Source organism: Sceloporus occidentalis, unplaced genomic scaffold, assembly GCF_023333645.1.
Source record: "Sceloporus occidentalis isolate IW3139 unplaced genomic scaffold, rSceOcc1.0.p SCAF_11, whole genome shotgun sequence".
NCBI classification, from domain to species: domain Eukaryota; kingdom Metazoa; phylum Chordata; class Lepidosauria; order Squamata; family Phrynosomatidae; genus Sceloporus; species Sceloporus occidentalis.
Window position 1 is genome coordinate 14952885 of NW_028316991.1, and position 16572 is coordinate 14969456.

The 16572-nt window shown below is 34.1% G+C and overlaps 1 protein-coding gene across 1 annotated transcript in view; it reads right to left on the reverse strand.

The window, feature by feature from the left end:
* Nucleotides 1-592: 592 nt before the first annotated feature.
* The window catches only part of LOC149305623 (angiopoietin-1-like), a 129951-nt gene continuing 113971 nt past the window's right edge, over nt 593-16572 (reverse strand). The window contains exons 8-9 of the mRNA XM_089477321.1: nt 7313-7443; nt 593-753 (exon numbers count right to left, since the gene is read on the reverse strand). Coding sequence (XP_089333447.1) covers nt 593-753; nt 7313-7443 — 292 coding nt within the window. The remainder of the gene's footprint in view (nt 754-7312; nt 7444-16572) is intronic.

Consider the following 16572-nt stretch of genomic DNA (forward strand, 5'->3'; position numbering starts at 1 on the left):
CTTTAAATAATACAGGTGTTTTTAAAATTATGGTTAACCCCCCCAAAAAAATTTTAAAAACCTCATAAATTGCCAACATTAGAAAACAATGGAACTATGGAAACAATGTAAGATTTATACTTAAACATTCATTTTAACCATTATATGCTTATCTACATTCAATTTCTTCTGCAGTCCGTTGAAGAGATGGGTGTTTGTGACCAGTTGGAAGATCCAGCTATCCCGTGTTCACAAAAATAGTTTTCTCTCCGTGATGTCTTTAGAACACTCATGTCCTTGGCGTGATGTACACCTGTTTTTGGTGTGCCGTTGGATACAGTATATGTGGTTATAAGGCACCATCACACCGAAACCAATTAGACTGTTGCTTATTCAGTTTTTTTTTGTATATGCATTGTTTATGAACTAAAAACCAACCTTTTTTGGATAATGTTGTCATGTCCATGAAATTTCGTTGGTATCAAAACAATTGATTTGATTGATATCATTTGTAGCTGCTTTAATGTAATTCACTTCCCGGTGTAATTTGACTCTCCGAAAAAGGTAGCAGTTTTGCATTGTTCGGGTTGTTTTTTATTTAATTTTTTTAAAACTAGAAGTCCAATGGCCGGATCATCATAGTTGTTGAGCGCAATGAGTAACTAGGGCCTTTGAAATAATGCCACTTTATTCCATTTAATTTCCCGTGATTTTGTCCTGCATTGTAGAACATTCCATTCAGGTTTGAAGGACCACAAGCGTCGAACCACCAACCTGGGCCAACAAAAACACAAAGAAAGAGACATAGAAGGTATTTTGTTAATGTAATGAAGAAAATATTTTATTATTATTATTATTACTACTTTGGACTAACACTTTTACATAACCCCAGTATTTTTTGATTTAGTGTAATATATTTTCATGGACCTCCCAAATGGCCAAAGAGAAGTTGGGGCATTGATCGTTGATAGGACTTGACCCATACACATCCACAGCCAGACACTCCACATTGGTTAATAGTGGCTACATCTTATTTATTACAAGAATTTATCTTCTGAGATCAGTCATGGAATTATTAAGTCATCACATTTGAGTTGTTCATCATTCTGTAATCTTTTAGGGAAAAATTATATGGCATCTGAGAAGATCCATCAATGTAGGGTTACACAGCAAGGTTTTAACTAATATTTCACTTGCTGCTTTGACTTAATCCAAGAAAACACTATTCAGATCCCAAGCACCAAACTTCAACTTAGATCGTTCTCATAGTCTTTTGTTGCAAGGTAATTTGTCTAACGTGACAGCGTGTAATTTATCTCCTGGGAGACTACAGAGTACAGAATTGAGGGGATAAACAGGCAAACTGTATGTTGGCACTCTCTTAAAAATGTTTTAAACGTCTCATGGTCGATTTGCTTATTAAATATATAAATCACAAGAAAATATATAGGGGTGAATGTACATAAGTGTATATTTGGAAAGTTCTTGATTGCATAGAAGTCAGCATGTGTTGACTACAAAATAACACCAATTATACCAATACCAATAACCAGGAAGTTACATTATTAACCCCTTAAGGACCGGGCTCATTTTTCGTTTTGTACCCTGTGGGACCGAGGCTGTTTTGACACTTTTGTGGTGCTTGTGTTCAGCTGTAATTTTCTCCTCACCCATTTAGTGTACCCACATAAGTTATATATTGTTTTTTTCAGGACAAGATGGGCTTTCTTCAGATATTATTATTTTGATCATATCATCTTATTTACTATAAAAAAAAAAAAAAAAACATGGTGAAAAATTGAAAAAAAACACATTTTATGACTTTTATTTGAAAAATCTTTTACTCACCTAAAAAAGCAAGTAAAAAAACTAGCTAAATAGATTATACTACTTGTCCTGAGTTTAGAAATACCCAATGTTTTTATGTTTTTTTGCTGTTTTTTGTAAGTTATAGGGCAATAAGTACAAGCAGCGTTTTATGATTTCCAAATCTTTTTTAACAAATCTGGTCAGTCTGCCTCCATCTCCTCTTTGGAATATCTTTGAAGCCGGTTAACTCAATTTATCCCATTCAAACCATATATTTTTGAAAACTAGACATCCCAGGGTATTCCAAATGTGGTTATTTTAACCCTTTCCATGCACCAATTATAGAACTACACTTTGTCAAACTTTGTAATAGTAATTTTTTTTATTTTTTTTTTCACACAAATTGTACTTTAGTTATAGATATACAGGTTCTGGTATATGTCACTGTCAAACAACACCCCATTGTATGTTCAGGAACATCTCCTGAGTGCAGTGATACCCGACATGCATGGGTTTGTCGGGTTGTTTGAGATTTAAAATGCCACATTTGGGAAGTGCGCTTTTTTTCTCCATTTTGGTCAGTCTGTACCTATGCCCTATCTTTGAGCTCGGCCACTCCAATTTACCCCATCAGCCATTTTTTATATATATTAGACACCCCTTGGGTATTTGAAGTGCTTTTATTTTAACTCTTTGTTGAGATTTTTGAGAAATTTTAGCACTTGCTCAAAATAATAAACTTTCTTTTTTTATTTTATTTTATTTTTTGAATACTTTTTTTATATTTTTTTTTTACACATTTTGCTTGTACTGGATGGTTCATCAAGTGACATCACTGCATAATTATTTTTAAATGTTAGCACATTTTTTTTAATTTTTTTTCCATTTTTTTTTTTTTTTGAATATTTTGCTAATCACATAGTGATTAGAAAGCTGGGTTCCATTGACTTGCTTGGTTGAATGCAGTACCTGTATTCAACCTGCAAGTGGAGCCAGAGTTCTCTAGAGGTCCAGGAGACCGTCTAGCGAACTCTTTCTTCTTTATTGTTTTTTTTCCCGGGCCGTCGCCATCTTGCTGATGGCGAAGATCACCGGCAGCTGCGGCTGTGACCGCTCTCCGGAGCGGTCACAGCCCATCCAAAGGTAAGTGTTTGGTGTCGCTGGATGCCTCCTGACCATTTAAGTTTAAACGCTTTTAAAACGGGCGTCCGCCGCCATACAATGTATGGCGGCTGTTGACGCCCCGGGGAGGGGCCAGACATGGCCCCCGATGCCGATCTCGGCGTTACTGAATGCCTCGACATCGAGGCATTACAGTAACGCCGTTTAAGCAAAGAAAGTGATCGTTGATCACTTTCTAAGCTTATTTAATTTTTTGACGGTTCAGGACCGTCAAAGGTCATTTAGTGACCTTCTTGTCATGACGGTCCTGAACCGGCAAAGGTCGCGAAGGGGTTAAATTCTGTTTACAGTAAGTTAATGTTGGGTTTTATGGCACTATCTCCATTAAAAAAAGGATCAGTTAGTCCTTTTAAAGGTTTTAAACCATTTTTAAGATTACTTTTATTTATAAAGCAATGGAACCCCTTTACCCTATTCTACACCTCTGCGGTGTTACTATACAAGGAACCCAGAAAGTTGCCTCAACTCTATTTTTTCTGCATTTTACTAGTGTCTGTGCATAAATGTTATGAATTAACTTTTTAAGTCAGGCTAAAACACACCCCTCACCTATTTGCCCCTCTTACCCTGTGGAAGTTTTGGCCCTGCCAGATGGGAAAGGATAAATAATTTTTTAACAGTTTTTGACATAATTAATTGCTAAAGGTTATTTTCTAGGATTAATAGCATCGTGTTATCTTTTTTAAGCATGTAAATAATTTTTTTTCTTCATTTCTTTTAGATATGGGAGATATATATAGAGACATCCCTGTAGAAAACTGTGAAATATTTCTGCTAATTGCTTCCAATGTAGCACTCTGCTATGACCTGGGACTGTTCCGGTTAATCTCTGATAACACATGGGAAAGCAGACGTATTAGGGACAACATAAGGTGAAATATGGGAAGAAAAAGAAAAATACTTCATCTCCTGTCACAGAAGACAGGAGATGTTGTGGCCGAAAAAAATATATATTCTATACGAACTCCCTGGAATCCAAAGTAATGTAAATATTCTTGGTAACAAAAAATGCATTACATGTGGCAGGAGTTACAATGTAAAATACTTTATTTTAATGCTTATGTAGTGAGATTGCCGTTTTGCGCATAAAATATCAGACGCATTTTTGATATATGAACTGTGGATCAAATAATAACATTTAAACAAATACAATAAACACATGTCTTTCAAGTATACAAAGCTATGCTTGTTTGTATAAATGTTATAGGTGGTTCGGAACAAATGGAAAACAATGCATTATTTTACGTGTAATGGGGCTGATCCTTTCTATAGGAAATGTAATACATCAAAGGGATTCCTGCTAAGTGTCACAATCCTACTAAATAGAAACTGACGTGTTCCTGCACTCCATCCATCAATAACTCTATGGATTTCTCTTTAGGGCATTATACCGATGTAACTATATGTTGTTTTTCGCCATGATATGAAAAGCCAAGTAAAAGCATTTTTACTTTTAAACAGTTGTTAGAACAAAACATACTAATTGGTCATCGGACCTACATGCCAGTACAATGGGCTAGAAGAAAACCATTGCTTGTTAAATGTCAACAAAGATTGAACAAGGAATCTGCACTAATATAAAAAGTCAATCCTATGAATAAATGTTGTCATTGCTACGTGAGCACAACAGAAAAAAATATTAAAAATATTAAAAAATATATAAAGTATATAAAAAAATGAAAACAGTAGATTTGTTGTCATTAGGTGAAGGTGATTGCTGATATATGTGAGACAGAAATAGTAACAGTCATCTATGACATTGCTAATTGTGATTAGATAACAATTAAAGTATAGAATTCGCCTCTCTTTAGCCTTGTTTCCAAATGAGTGATGGCTTGAAATCTGAGACCTAAAAAATGTCTTCAACATTCTGGGTACTTTGCCTCCATTCATTAACTTATCCAACTAAAGCCCCCTCCGCTCACCAGGGAGAAAGCAATCAGACAAGTTCCAGAGCGGATTAGAGGATTATAATTATACCCAGGAAATTTCCTCACTTGGCCTGGAGGCCCTGGTCAATCAAGAATGACTAACCAACTTCAGCACAGCATTTGCTCATTAGGTGGGGTAGTTCTCCATCTACTCCTTGCCCAGGGTCTATCCACTTTCTACCCCCTTCCAGGCATATTAACCCTTAACCCTGTGCATGGCTAGCCCTGCTAGCCCCCCGTTTTACTTTCTTAAGGAACAGGAGAACTCCATGGAACCAGCTATTAGAAGTTTCCTATTCTGCAATTCCTACTATATTTGTATCTCAGTTTTGTTATATGTTCTGGGTATATTGAATAGATTTCTGCTCTTTTCCTGTTTATCATGCACTGTAAATCACTGTTTCCAGCCTAGTCCTCATGGCCGACTAACAGTACAGAATTAAGTTATTCAAATAGGGAGATTCATAACACCTGGTCTGTTGGCGTGTTTTCTATACTAGGATGGAAACCACTGCTCTAGATCTGTGCAGACATGCTGGACAAGTCTTCCAGAGAGACATGATTATGGAGGCATGGACTCAATCAGGGCCACAATAGACTTTGTGTTCACTATCTTGATAATACGGTGTAGGCGGTTCACTATGGTCCCCTGCTGTTTCTATGATCTCAGGTCCGTTTGACTCCAGGGCAAATTAGGCATTGGATTTCTTTCTAGTCTGGGCCGCAGGAATTATTGCACTGTTGCAGAGAAAAGATATACTATATGGAATATAGAGTATGTTATACACAGATAACATAGCTGAGAATGGCCACTTCCCAACTTTAGTTCAATGGTGGGAGTAAACCGGGGTCAAAATTCACAGCTTCCTTCAGGTGAAGGGTGGACAGCAGGCCAGTGATAGCAAAGTAAAATGATTTATATATATATATATATATATATATATATATATATATATAAGGCATTGAAATGCTCAACAATCTTGCAAACCTCCAATATTACTGATTACCTCCATATTATCAGAACATCCCAGTGTTCACCCCAATAGTTTTAGATTTGTATATAAAACCTCTGCTTCAATTCTGGTTGTTATATGGCATTTGTGTTGGTTTAATTTATGGATTCCAGCTGGTCTGAGAATTTCATGGGGTTTACTAAGTAGCATGTGGATCTAAACAATCTTAGGCCAACCCCATTAAATGGCTGGACTGTACTGCTTTAAATCATCAGAAATAATAGCTTCTGGGTCCTTCCTTCTTTGTTGATGTAGTAAAGTATCATTAATCCTATATGTTGTAACTGGAAGCTCATTTGAGAAGGGAATTATTCTATTTGTTTCAATTAGTTTACAATTTGCAAGCTGTACCAAATGAAACGGTTCAAACAAATGAATAATATAATAAGTAGAAAAGAAAATATTTATACATTCAACCATGACCATGCTTTCGTAGTTCTTATTACTCATCTTGAAAAAATATGTTAAGGGTACAAAACTGCGGCCAATAAAAACAGTGAGCAGGAAAGAGCCTTAATAAATGTAATTTCTAAACAACAAAACTACTATTGTGCGATCAAATAATATGATGGAACTTCCCTCTCATAATATATCAGTTATGGTTAGAAATGGCCACATACCAGATACCCGGCATTGGTTGTTTATAATGATAGTTTAAAAAACAAGAAAACAGAGGCATTGATGTATCGTGAAAAAAGAAGGGTTTAAAATGCTTTATAGCAATGCCTACGTCTACGTGTCAAGTAGGCATCTTATAGAGGAATTACTGATTCTACACTAGGGTTTTATTAGATCTTTTTAGATTTAAACAATTTGGTCCTATGAAGCATTTTGGTTGGTATGAAGCAATGCAGCTTGGCTGAAAATGATTGAACCTCCACTGAATTGAATTATCTTGAGACAACATATTTCTAGTAAGGGTTATAGTAAGCAAAAAAACTTAAAGAACCATAAAGGGTTTTTTTCATAGTTATATTTTCTTGACCCACATGGGGTGTCTTGTTACGCTCAAAGCTTAACATTGGCCAATATACAGTATTCTAAATATATGTTTACTTATCTGATTGTAGGCACTGATAACTCTTGGGTGGGCGTATTTTTATACTCCCGTTACAATTCAGCATTAAACCATGCAAGAACTCTCTTTGTAGAGAAATAGAACCTGCTAAGCAGCCTAATGGGCCATAAAATGGTAGATACTCTGCAGGTAAGGTGGAAGCTGTTGCAAGTCAAAAGTGTATCACAATTTGTTCTTCTTTTATATTACCTCGGTGACTTTTGGTAATGTATTAACAGTCTTTAGTCTTTATGGCGTTTACAAATGATTCTGCCCACAATAGTTATGAATGTCTCAGTTTCGTGAAATAATTTCATGCACAGATCACCATCGGTACCTACCTCCCGTAAGCATTAGAGCACACTTGCACATGCAGTTGTCATTGTCTGCATCTTTTGTACTGAAATCCGCTCCATGTAGTATCAGACTGCTCTGCTTTCCGGCTGTTCCGCTGTGGCCTTTTAAGTATAACCTAGAACACATCATGAGTAAATATATAATATTAAACATCTATATACTATATCACCATATATCTGTGAAAACAATAATTTATATATTTTTTAAAATACCCTTCCTGGCAGTTGATTTTAATCAGATCACAACTTTTGTCTTGGATTGGACCCATAGGTAGTTACTTTATGACTAACGCTGTCTTTGTACTATGTCTTAAGAATAAAGCTAAAACAAAAAAAGATTTATTTTTTAGTTAATATTGTACAAGGAAGGTAGCATTATTTTTTTGAACTAAAAACCAACATATATTATAACGCACAAGCAGATCAAAAGTACAAAAGTTACCAAGAGGGTCTACAATTAGCAACAACGCATTCAGAGAATGAATAATTGAGCTTTGTATAATTCAGCTATGACATAATAGATCATTCAACAAAACATAATCATTCAACCGCTAATAAATATGGCGCGTACCATGTCATAATTGTAACCTTTTCAATTAAATTTTTTAAACTGTGAATTTTGTTCACAATTACTACACAGTGTTACCTTAATCCTAAATACAAAGAAAGTTACATATTTTATATATTCCTCAGAGACCCATTCATTTTATAATGATCCATTTTATATTGTTTCTTTTGCGAGAGAGATAGAGAGAGAGCGAGATAGAATGAGGAGAGAGAGAGAGAATGAGAAGAGAGGGAGAGAATGAGAAGAGTGAGAGAGAATGAGAAGAGAGACAGAATGAGAAGAGAGACACAGAGAGAGAACGAGAAGAGAGAGAGAATGAGAGTGAGAAGAGAGAGATGATGAGAAGAGAGAGAGATGATGAGAAGAGAGAGAGAATGAGAAGAGATAAAATTGACAATTAAGAGCTTCCACATATTTTAAATATTTTTCTTTTCATAAATACTGTGGAAAATGCCACACATATAGATACTGTTCACAATTTTCTCTTTTGTATCTTTTGTATTGTTCCTTGTAAAAAAAGATGTAACATTTAGCTCAGCTAGAAGCTGTGTTGCTATGTTCATTATGGCACTGGATACAAGGTGACGATTAATGTCTCTTTCACTTGCCCCTGTTACACAATAGGGGCTTAGAAGCTCTCATTTTTCACTTAGGACAAAATAAACAGCTTTCATGGTGTTGATGGAAATAGGATTTTCAGAATCCTGTTTTAGATAGCTGGATCCCACAGTATATTATCATCATCAATCTAATCAGAGTTTTAACACTACCCAAGACCCCATACAAGGATACCACAGATGAAGCAGATTACTAACTCTTTCTATGCCATCTCAATAAAATAGAGAATCTTCAAGATCCCATTACCCCACTTATTGGTGTTTTAAGAATTATAGTACATTCTATATATTCTATATATAGAATATATATCTATATATCTATATATATATAGATCTATATTCTATATAAAACCAGAATATAGTTTTCTATAAATAATGAACATGATCAGTATGGTGGGATATAAACATATCTTTTTCCCACAAATGGGAAAGTTAGATAATTTATATATATTTCCATAAAATATTTGGATGGTTACTAACAATTGTTAATTACTAGTAATAATGGATTTAAATCTATATACATGAGCTCATCAATAGTTCCCATATACCCATTTATGGAAGAAGTTGATGCAATTAATTGTATGTTTACATTTTTTTTTTACTTTTTCGTGAAAATGTGATTAAATATGAAAACTCCATGTAGGCCATATTTCCTTCTGTAAAACCTCAAATCTTACTGGGACCTTGATAATGTCCTAAATTTAGATAAGGTTATGCCTAACCCATGCTTTATGGTATTCAACTTTTCCACCATCCTTTTGGTGAATCTAATATTGCTTGTATGCCACTGAAGACATTACCATAGAATTTATTTCAAGTCAGATACGACTGAACTTTGTAGGATAACAAAACTGTACAAATGTGGATTGTGCTTTTTACATATTAAATCGCAGTAATAACTAATCTTAAATATCCTCACAGATAGAATAATGATTAATAGGAATATTGCCAGAACATCTAATCATTTGGATGCAAAGGAAAATTACCAAGGAAGTAGAACATTATTCAGTTCCTTTGTAAACAGAAGTCTACTCAGCGGTGAAAGACGGCAGGTGAAGCAAAGGCTAGTGCTGACACTGACTATTAGCAAACATCTGACAGGATCATTAACATACTATGTTTTGACATCGGTTCTGAAGAGCAGTAAGGATGCTAGTCGTCAGTGTTATTGGAGTGCCGTTTAACCCCAAATGTTTATAGAACATGATGTAGTAGCAACACCACCAATAATGTTTCCCTTCTTTAAAGTTTGGCCACCAGTTAAGTTTGACCAACGGAGTTGGTTACGGTTGTGTCAATTACCGAGACGTATGGCTGAATGTTTGATGGCTACCGTTAAAACAAAAATAATCACAGGTTCTCAAAGCCAGACAAAATCATTCACAAATTGGTTAATGTGAGTGATATACAAAGCAGTGTTATTTATTCTTTAAGTTCTCTTAGTATCTGCTTCCTCTCAGTCTTCTTTTGGCCTATTCTCTACTACTATCTTTTTCTTCTTATGCCCTACAATAACTGCTTGAAGATTGACCCGAAGTAGGACATTTTTTTTGTCCATGTTAGGAATGGCATCAACAATATTTGCTAATACTATATCATTTGCTAGGAAAGCCATTTCAAATCGTTAAAATTCTCACATCTGGCCCACGGTACACCAGCAGGATACCAATGGAATTTTTGCTTTTTGCTGAAATATATTTAATTTTCCAATAAAAACTAGTATGTAACAATTATTTTGGATTATTCTCCCTCATGCAACATGACAGAATAAGGATTTTACTCTTGCATTATTTTAAAATGTATAGTTACTTAAATCCAGATAAGTTTTTGCATTTTAAAAAGAGTTCCTTCTAAATAATTTTTAATATGAATTAGAAATATTTGGCTTCTAAAAGCACTTAGCTCAAATAGTATTTAATAAATATAATGGGCAAAAGTCTGAGTACAATAAATTTTCATTCCAAACGGTTACCCTAACTTATACAACTCTTGCAATTTTAATATTTAAAAAATGCAACTTTTTCTCCATCTGTAAAGTACATTTCATTATAATAAAGTTTGTGATTAGTTTTCTATATCTTTTCCCCCCCTTCTGGATATTTTGGCCGCTGGTTCCAAGTATTTAAGTAATTTATTATTTATGTATGTATAGTTCAAGAGACTCTTTTGTCAGTAGGTAAACAATTGGGACTTTAGGTATGGGAGTACTAAATCTACAATATTTTCTGAACACAGAGTTCATTTGTCCCAGAAAACATTTATCTTAGTGCATTCCCATGAGATGTGCTTAATATATATATCTATATTACTATGTTTTTACTGATAATAATTGAAATCAATGTGGAAATTTGCAAACCCCTCATCCCTCTGGAATAGGATAACATTTATATATATGACCTAAAGCCTAAAATCAAAATTATAAATATTTATTATAGCTCGGAGATTTTCATTACTGTATTACAAGATTATTCTAGAAAAAAAAATCTCATTTCATAGTTTATTTTGCTCTTTTTTCCCTCTTTTGTTTTTAAGAGATACTATCACTTTTACAACATTTAGCTTTAGCATTACTAGTTTTATTTTCTCAGTTACCTATAGCTTAGACATGTGTAATTGTTTTGGAAATATAAGAGACTTCTTGGCAACGGGGAAAGGTAGCATACCCAATAAATTTCCTGCCCAGACATTAACTCCATTTTCCATGACCCATGTTAAGAAAGGCTGCCAGATATATTTAATTTAATATATTAATTTAATATATTTTGGTTATTTAAACTTAAAAGAAGAGATGCAAGTAAATGGAGAGGAACATAAGGCAGATAAATCAAGAACTAGAAGTTAAGATGGCGGTCCCAATGGTATATACATAAGGTGGGTTTCTGATTCATACATATTGTTTATCTTCATATGTCTATGCACTGAAGGGAGAGTTGACTGGAGAATTTGTAAGAGAGGGTAGGACCAATACTGGTAGGTTTCTTTCTCATGGATTTGACAATGCATTATACAGAACCATTAAAAACCATTCTGCAGTAGAAGCTCGCTTGGGTCTTCATAGTAAATAGTAAAGTGAAGGAGTTATAATCGCCACTCTCTTGTCAACTCTCCCTTTAGTGAATAAGCCAAAGGACAGATCTGCTTTGAGTTATTGTCTGATATGTCAATCATAACAGATTCAGAACCTCTAAAGCTTCTAAGTATCACAAACATGAGTATAATGCTCCAGTTTAGTTGATGAGTATGGTTCCTTTACCAAAAACAACCCAACACATAGACTTTAATTGAACAGCACATGCTCATTAAAATTATTCATATTTCATTGACTATAATCACATGGATGGTGGTTAGATACACAAAGTATGTTCTAGAATATTAAGGATATTTGTGTAAGGACATTTATATTTTTATTAATTACCGTGATTCAGGAAATCCCCTAAAAATAGCCCAGGAACAACTAGAACAGCTTATAAGTGCCCTGTCACATGACAATATGTTTAAAACACCTGAGAAAACTGATAAAAATGACAGACAAGTATTTTGTACAGAATTTGGGCTTTTAATTATAATTAGGAAGGCAAATCTGATAAATTTAATTAAGAAAGATGTTTAAGCAAGCATGGAGGTCAATGTGACTCTCTCTCTCTCTCTCTCTCTCTATATATATATATATATACACACACACTAAAAAAACACTTTTTGTTGGGAAGGGGATGTATTTAATATTTAAACACAACTTAATTAAGATTAGACCTGTTCTAGGAATAAATGATGAACTACTGGTGGTAAAAGATATTTTGAGGTAAACCAAAGTATAGCGTTTTACTTACGGATCCAAGAAGACAAATGTAGGTCATACGAGTAAAAAAATCTGAAATAATCATTTTTGTCCTGAATATATATAAAATGCATTTAAACATGCCAAAATGAAAATAGTTCTAGGTAACCTCAATCCATTATTTTCCAACACATGTGCTGACTCTTCTCTAACTGGCTAATGTAATGTGGCAACAAAAAGCCACCCCCCACCATATTCTGGGGGATCATTTGCTGTTTGTTTAGTTTCTTAGATAATACATACATGTTGAAGAAGACACACAATCTAGGTATTTGTGAAAAAAAATTATAGTAAATTATTAATAAAAAATATTTTTCTATTGTAGACATTCTTACAATGGTCTTCTTGGAGGTAAATCTGTTAAAACAACAGTTACATTGTTATATTTTCCACAGGCGTCTTTTCAACCTGGCCACATTTTATTTCTGGCATCGCATAAGCTTTTATTTTTAGAGAGTTATTCTTTTTTTCCTTTTTGGTAAAGCAGAAGCATTGGTTATAAGACGTGAAGCCAAATTCTTATACAGAAGCTTGAATGGAACCACATAGAGTCAATCTGGACAAAGAGCAAGAATTAGAACTTGGTTTCCTATCCACAAATTGTGTCATTCAAATCGTTTAATTTATTTAGGAACTGTATAATTGGAAAGCATCATTCCAGAATTCTAACAAATAGCTCCCAATTTCTATAGGTACAGTGTGGAAACAACGTGAAAAGAATTTAAAGTACTTTATAGGAAGAGTGGTGGCAAGAACAGGGTTAAAAGGAAACTTACAATCACCAAAAACTTTTTTTTTTTTAGTAAAAGTATTTTTATTAATATTTTTAGACATTTTTAAATGTTTATAAGCTAACGAACCAATGTAGCGTACATAAAACTATTAAAAAATTAGTCAGGATGCATGGTTGTCATTAAGTTACTGCGTATGAAAGAATAAGAATTCTTATTTAATGGTAAATACTTACAGTGGATACATGGCAGCCAGCCTGCTTCTCTTAACTCATGGACTAATCAATTCATATTTTAATCTATTCTGACCTGTAGAATATTAAATATTATAGAGTGGTCGATTTACTACAAAAAATGAGTTACAAATGTATTATAGTAATGTCAGATGTATTTATTAACTTATTTTGAGAAATTAATTAACAGAAAACACTAATTATAATCTACACTTGTTGTTTTCTATATTTCTATGATTTTTAGATGTATATGAACATCTGATCACAACCGATGTGACTTTATCTAATATTACATGCTATTATATTATTTACTATTGAGCATATTGTATATGATTTGCATTACCAATTACAACAACTAATCAAGCTGGGCTTCCATTAAATAATATATTCAGTCTAAATAGCAGCAAATGTTACTCTAAGCGGTACCTATAAAAGTATATATATATGGCACTTATTTCTATACTGTATAGCTCATTTTTAGCTTGGCTAAATGTCTGAGAAAACCTTCCCGAAATGCCTAGGAAAATAATCTTAACCCCCTAAAGACAAAGCCTGTAGATGTACGGGCTCAAAATGCATTGTTTTCAATGGGTTTAGGGACCGCCCATTGTCCTTAAGGGGTTAAAATACATCCTTTTTATGGAATCACATTCAATACAAACTGAAGGATTAGCTTTGTTGGAAAACATGGTTTCTTATGTAAAAGTTAACTTACTGTTGCATTAAGGCACAGAGGAATTCTAGTGTTTCTTTACAGTAGCCAGATGGGAACGATAACATGTATTTTACACCTCCGGATCGCGTCTGATGTAACCATTAGAGCTATATGCAGCAAAACGAGATGAAAACCAACGCAACATACTCCACTTCAGAAATAACATAACTTTAAAAAATATACTAAATGTCAAACAATGTGGAAAGGTGCATTTTCACACATATATCATTGGAAGTCAATGTATAAAAAGTTCATTGTAGACTTGGCAGTTAGTTCAGAAATCTCTGAGGTGGCCCACGTGGACTCAAGATGTGATCCTTTCCAGAAAAAAGTATAAAATATTCTTATGTATTCACTTAACATTATTTATTCTTAACTAAAGCTAGCCTGTGAGCTAACTTGAACTTAACTAAAGCAAACCTGTAACATGGTCTTAATTAAAGCTAACCTGTGAGCTAAGCTTGACAATTTCTCTTTACATTTTTCCACCATTTTTCCAACTTTTGAGTCTCCCCTATACTGAAGCCAATGTGGCTCAATGAGTAACTCAGGTATAACATAAGCTAAATTCTTTATCTAGACTAGGAGCCAGATTTCGCTCCTAACAAAAATCCAGAAACACTTGGTCTTCTTATAGATCAGTATGTCTGTTTCTCCCTTCTTTCATGCAATCAAATGGCTTAATAATGTATTATTTATTTTATTTATTTTAACTGTTTATTTTCTGCAGTAATACAATGCGATAGAAATTGAATTTGCCGTGGAATAACATATAGTCATACAATTATAAAGAATTAATAACAGTGCTGCAGAAAATGATGATGCCATATAAAACAATAAATAATAATAATCATTGTGTCCCTTAATGTGAGATTTCAAGTAACATCCAGAAATTAAACATAACGATCAGATTTGATATTTTAAAGCAAATATTTGAAAAAGGTAAAAATAGGCTCTGATGTGCTTAAATGTAACATGCCTTTATACCCCATCAAATACAAAAGACATTTCACTAACACATTTCTGAGACATTAGGTCATGAGACTAAGTGAGAATTTGAATAAGCTCATTTAAATACCCCTATATGCATATGCTAATGAGGCAATTTAACTTTACAGTTAGTTCACTTTCAATAGTTTTTCTCGCTGCATAGATGAATGTACAGGCTCCTCGCATTACTTAAAGATGAAGAAGGAAATCATGGAATGTTATCTCTGCAACAGGCGTGTGAAGCACATTAATTTTCACAAAATTATTTGATTATATTAAACAAAAAAAAGTATTTTGTAATTCTTCACCTCCGATGTTGCTCTAACGTTATTGTATTGCAATCATTCAATTTTCACAGCAAGGGACAGACTAATTTGCCGCACGGAATCTGTTACACTGGTGTTTTCTATGTCTCACAAAGGCGGAAAATCCATTAAGTTTACAAATAGGATGAATAAATACTGCATGAAATTCAAGTTACCGGTACCAGAGTTAATATTTTAAAAGTAATCTTTTGAAAGCAGAATATCATGTTAGTACAATATTTTTTACACAAAATAGTAGGCTTTTTAGAATGAGCATGATGGACTTTGTATGCATTCTATATTGAATTCACCTATATAGTCATTCCAGGAAGAGCATTGATTGTCAGCTCTTTTACTCTCCATTAGTATATTTTGACTGGGCCGCTGCCCTAGCCCTGACCCAAGGCAGCGCACCATCTGCCCCAAGTACTTTCCTCTCTGGCCACCGTCCTTATGCTGGGTCCTGGGATATAACCTCATATCCCGCTACACTTTATTTAAGAGGTGCATCATCAACTATGTTTGCTATAAGGCTGTATCAGCAAGGCACAGTCCTCCATATTGTATCAATGAGATCACTGATCTTCCTGACCATACCATGGACTAATGACACCCTAGGAAGCCTGATTGCCCAATATGGAGATCTACCAGCAATTATGTAGCAGAGGGGTGACTCAGGAGCATTTGACCTCACTCAGTTTTCCAACTCTGGTTCTACACAAGACATCCATTAGATTGTGGGGGGCGGTAAAAAGGATTCTTACCTGGGGCACTATTTGGTCAAAGACTGGCCCTTTTCTGAAGCAATTATACAGATTATAGTGATTGGTCCACAGAAGCAAATTTGAAAGCCCATAACTGTCACCCATTCCGGTGAAATACCTGTGACCTGAATTGTGCTTTTGTAAATTTCTCAAGAAACCACTAATATACAAATATGTAAAATATCCATAGTTGTATTGTTGTGTTATTTAGAATGGAATTGTTAACTATTATGGGAAATAATAAAGGTAATCCTTGATTATACATAAAGTCAACATTGTTAAGTCTCCTCTAAGACAAGACCAAGGACTGATTGAGTCCGAGTCTCTAAATCAGGAAAAATGGGCAAAATAGATGCGTCAAATGGTTCTTATCTGCCGTCAAATTCTATGTTTCTATGTTTCTACTTCCAGGGTGCTCTTTTTTTGTAACTATCCACCAATCTTAGTAAAAACCATTTGATGACAACTTAAAATAAACTTTTAAGAA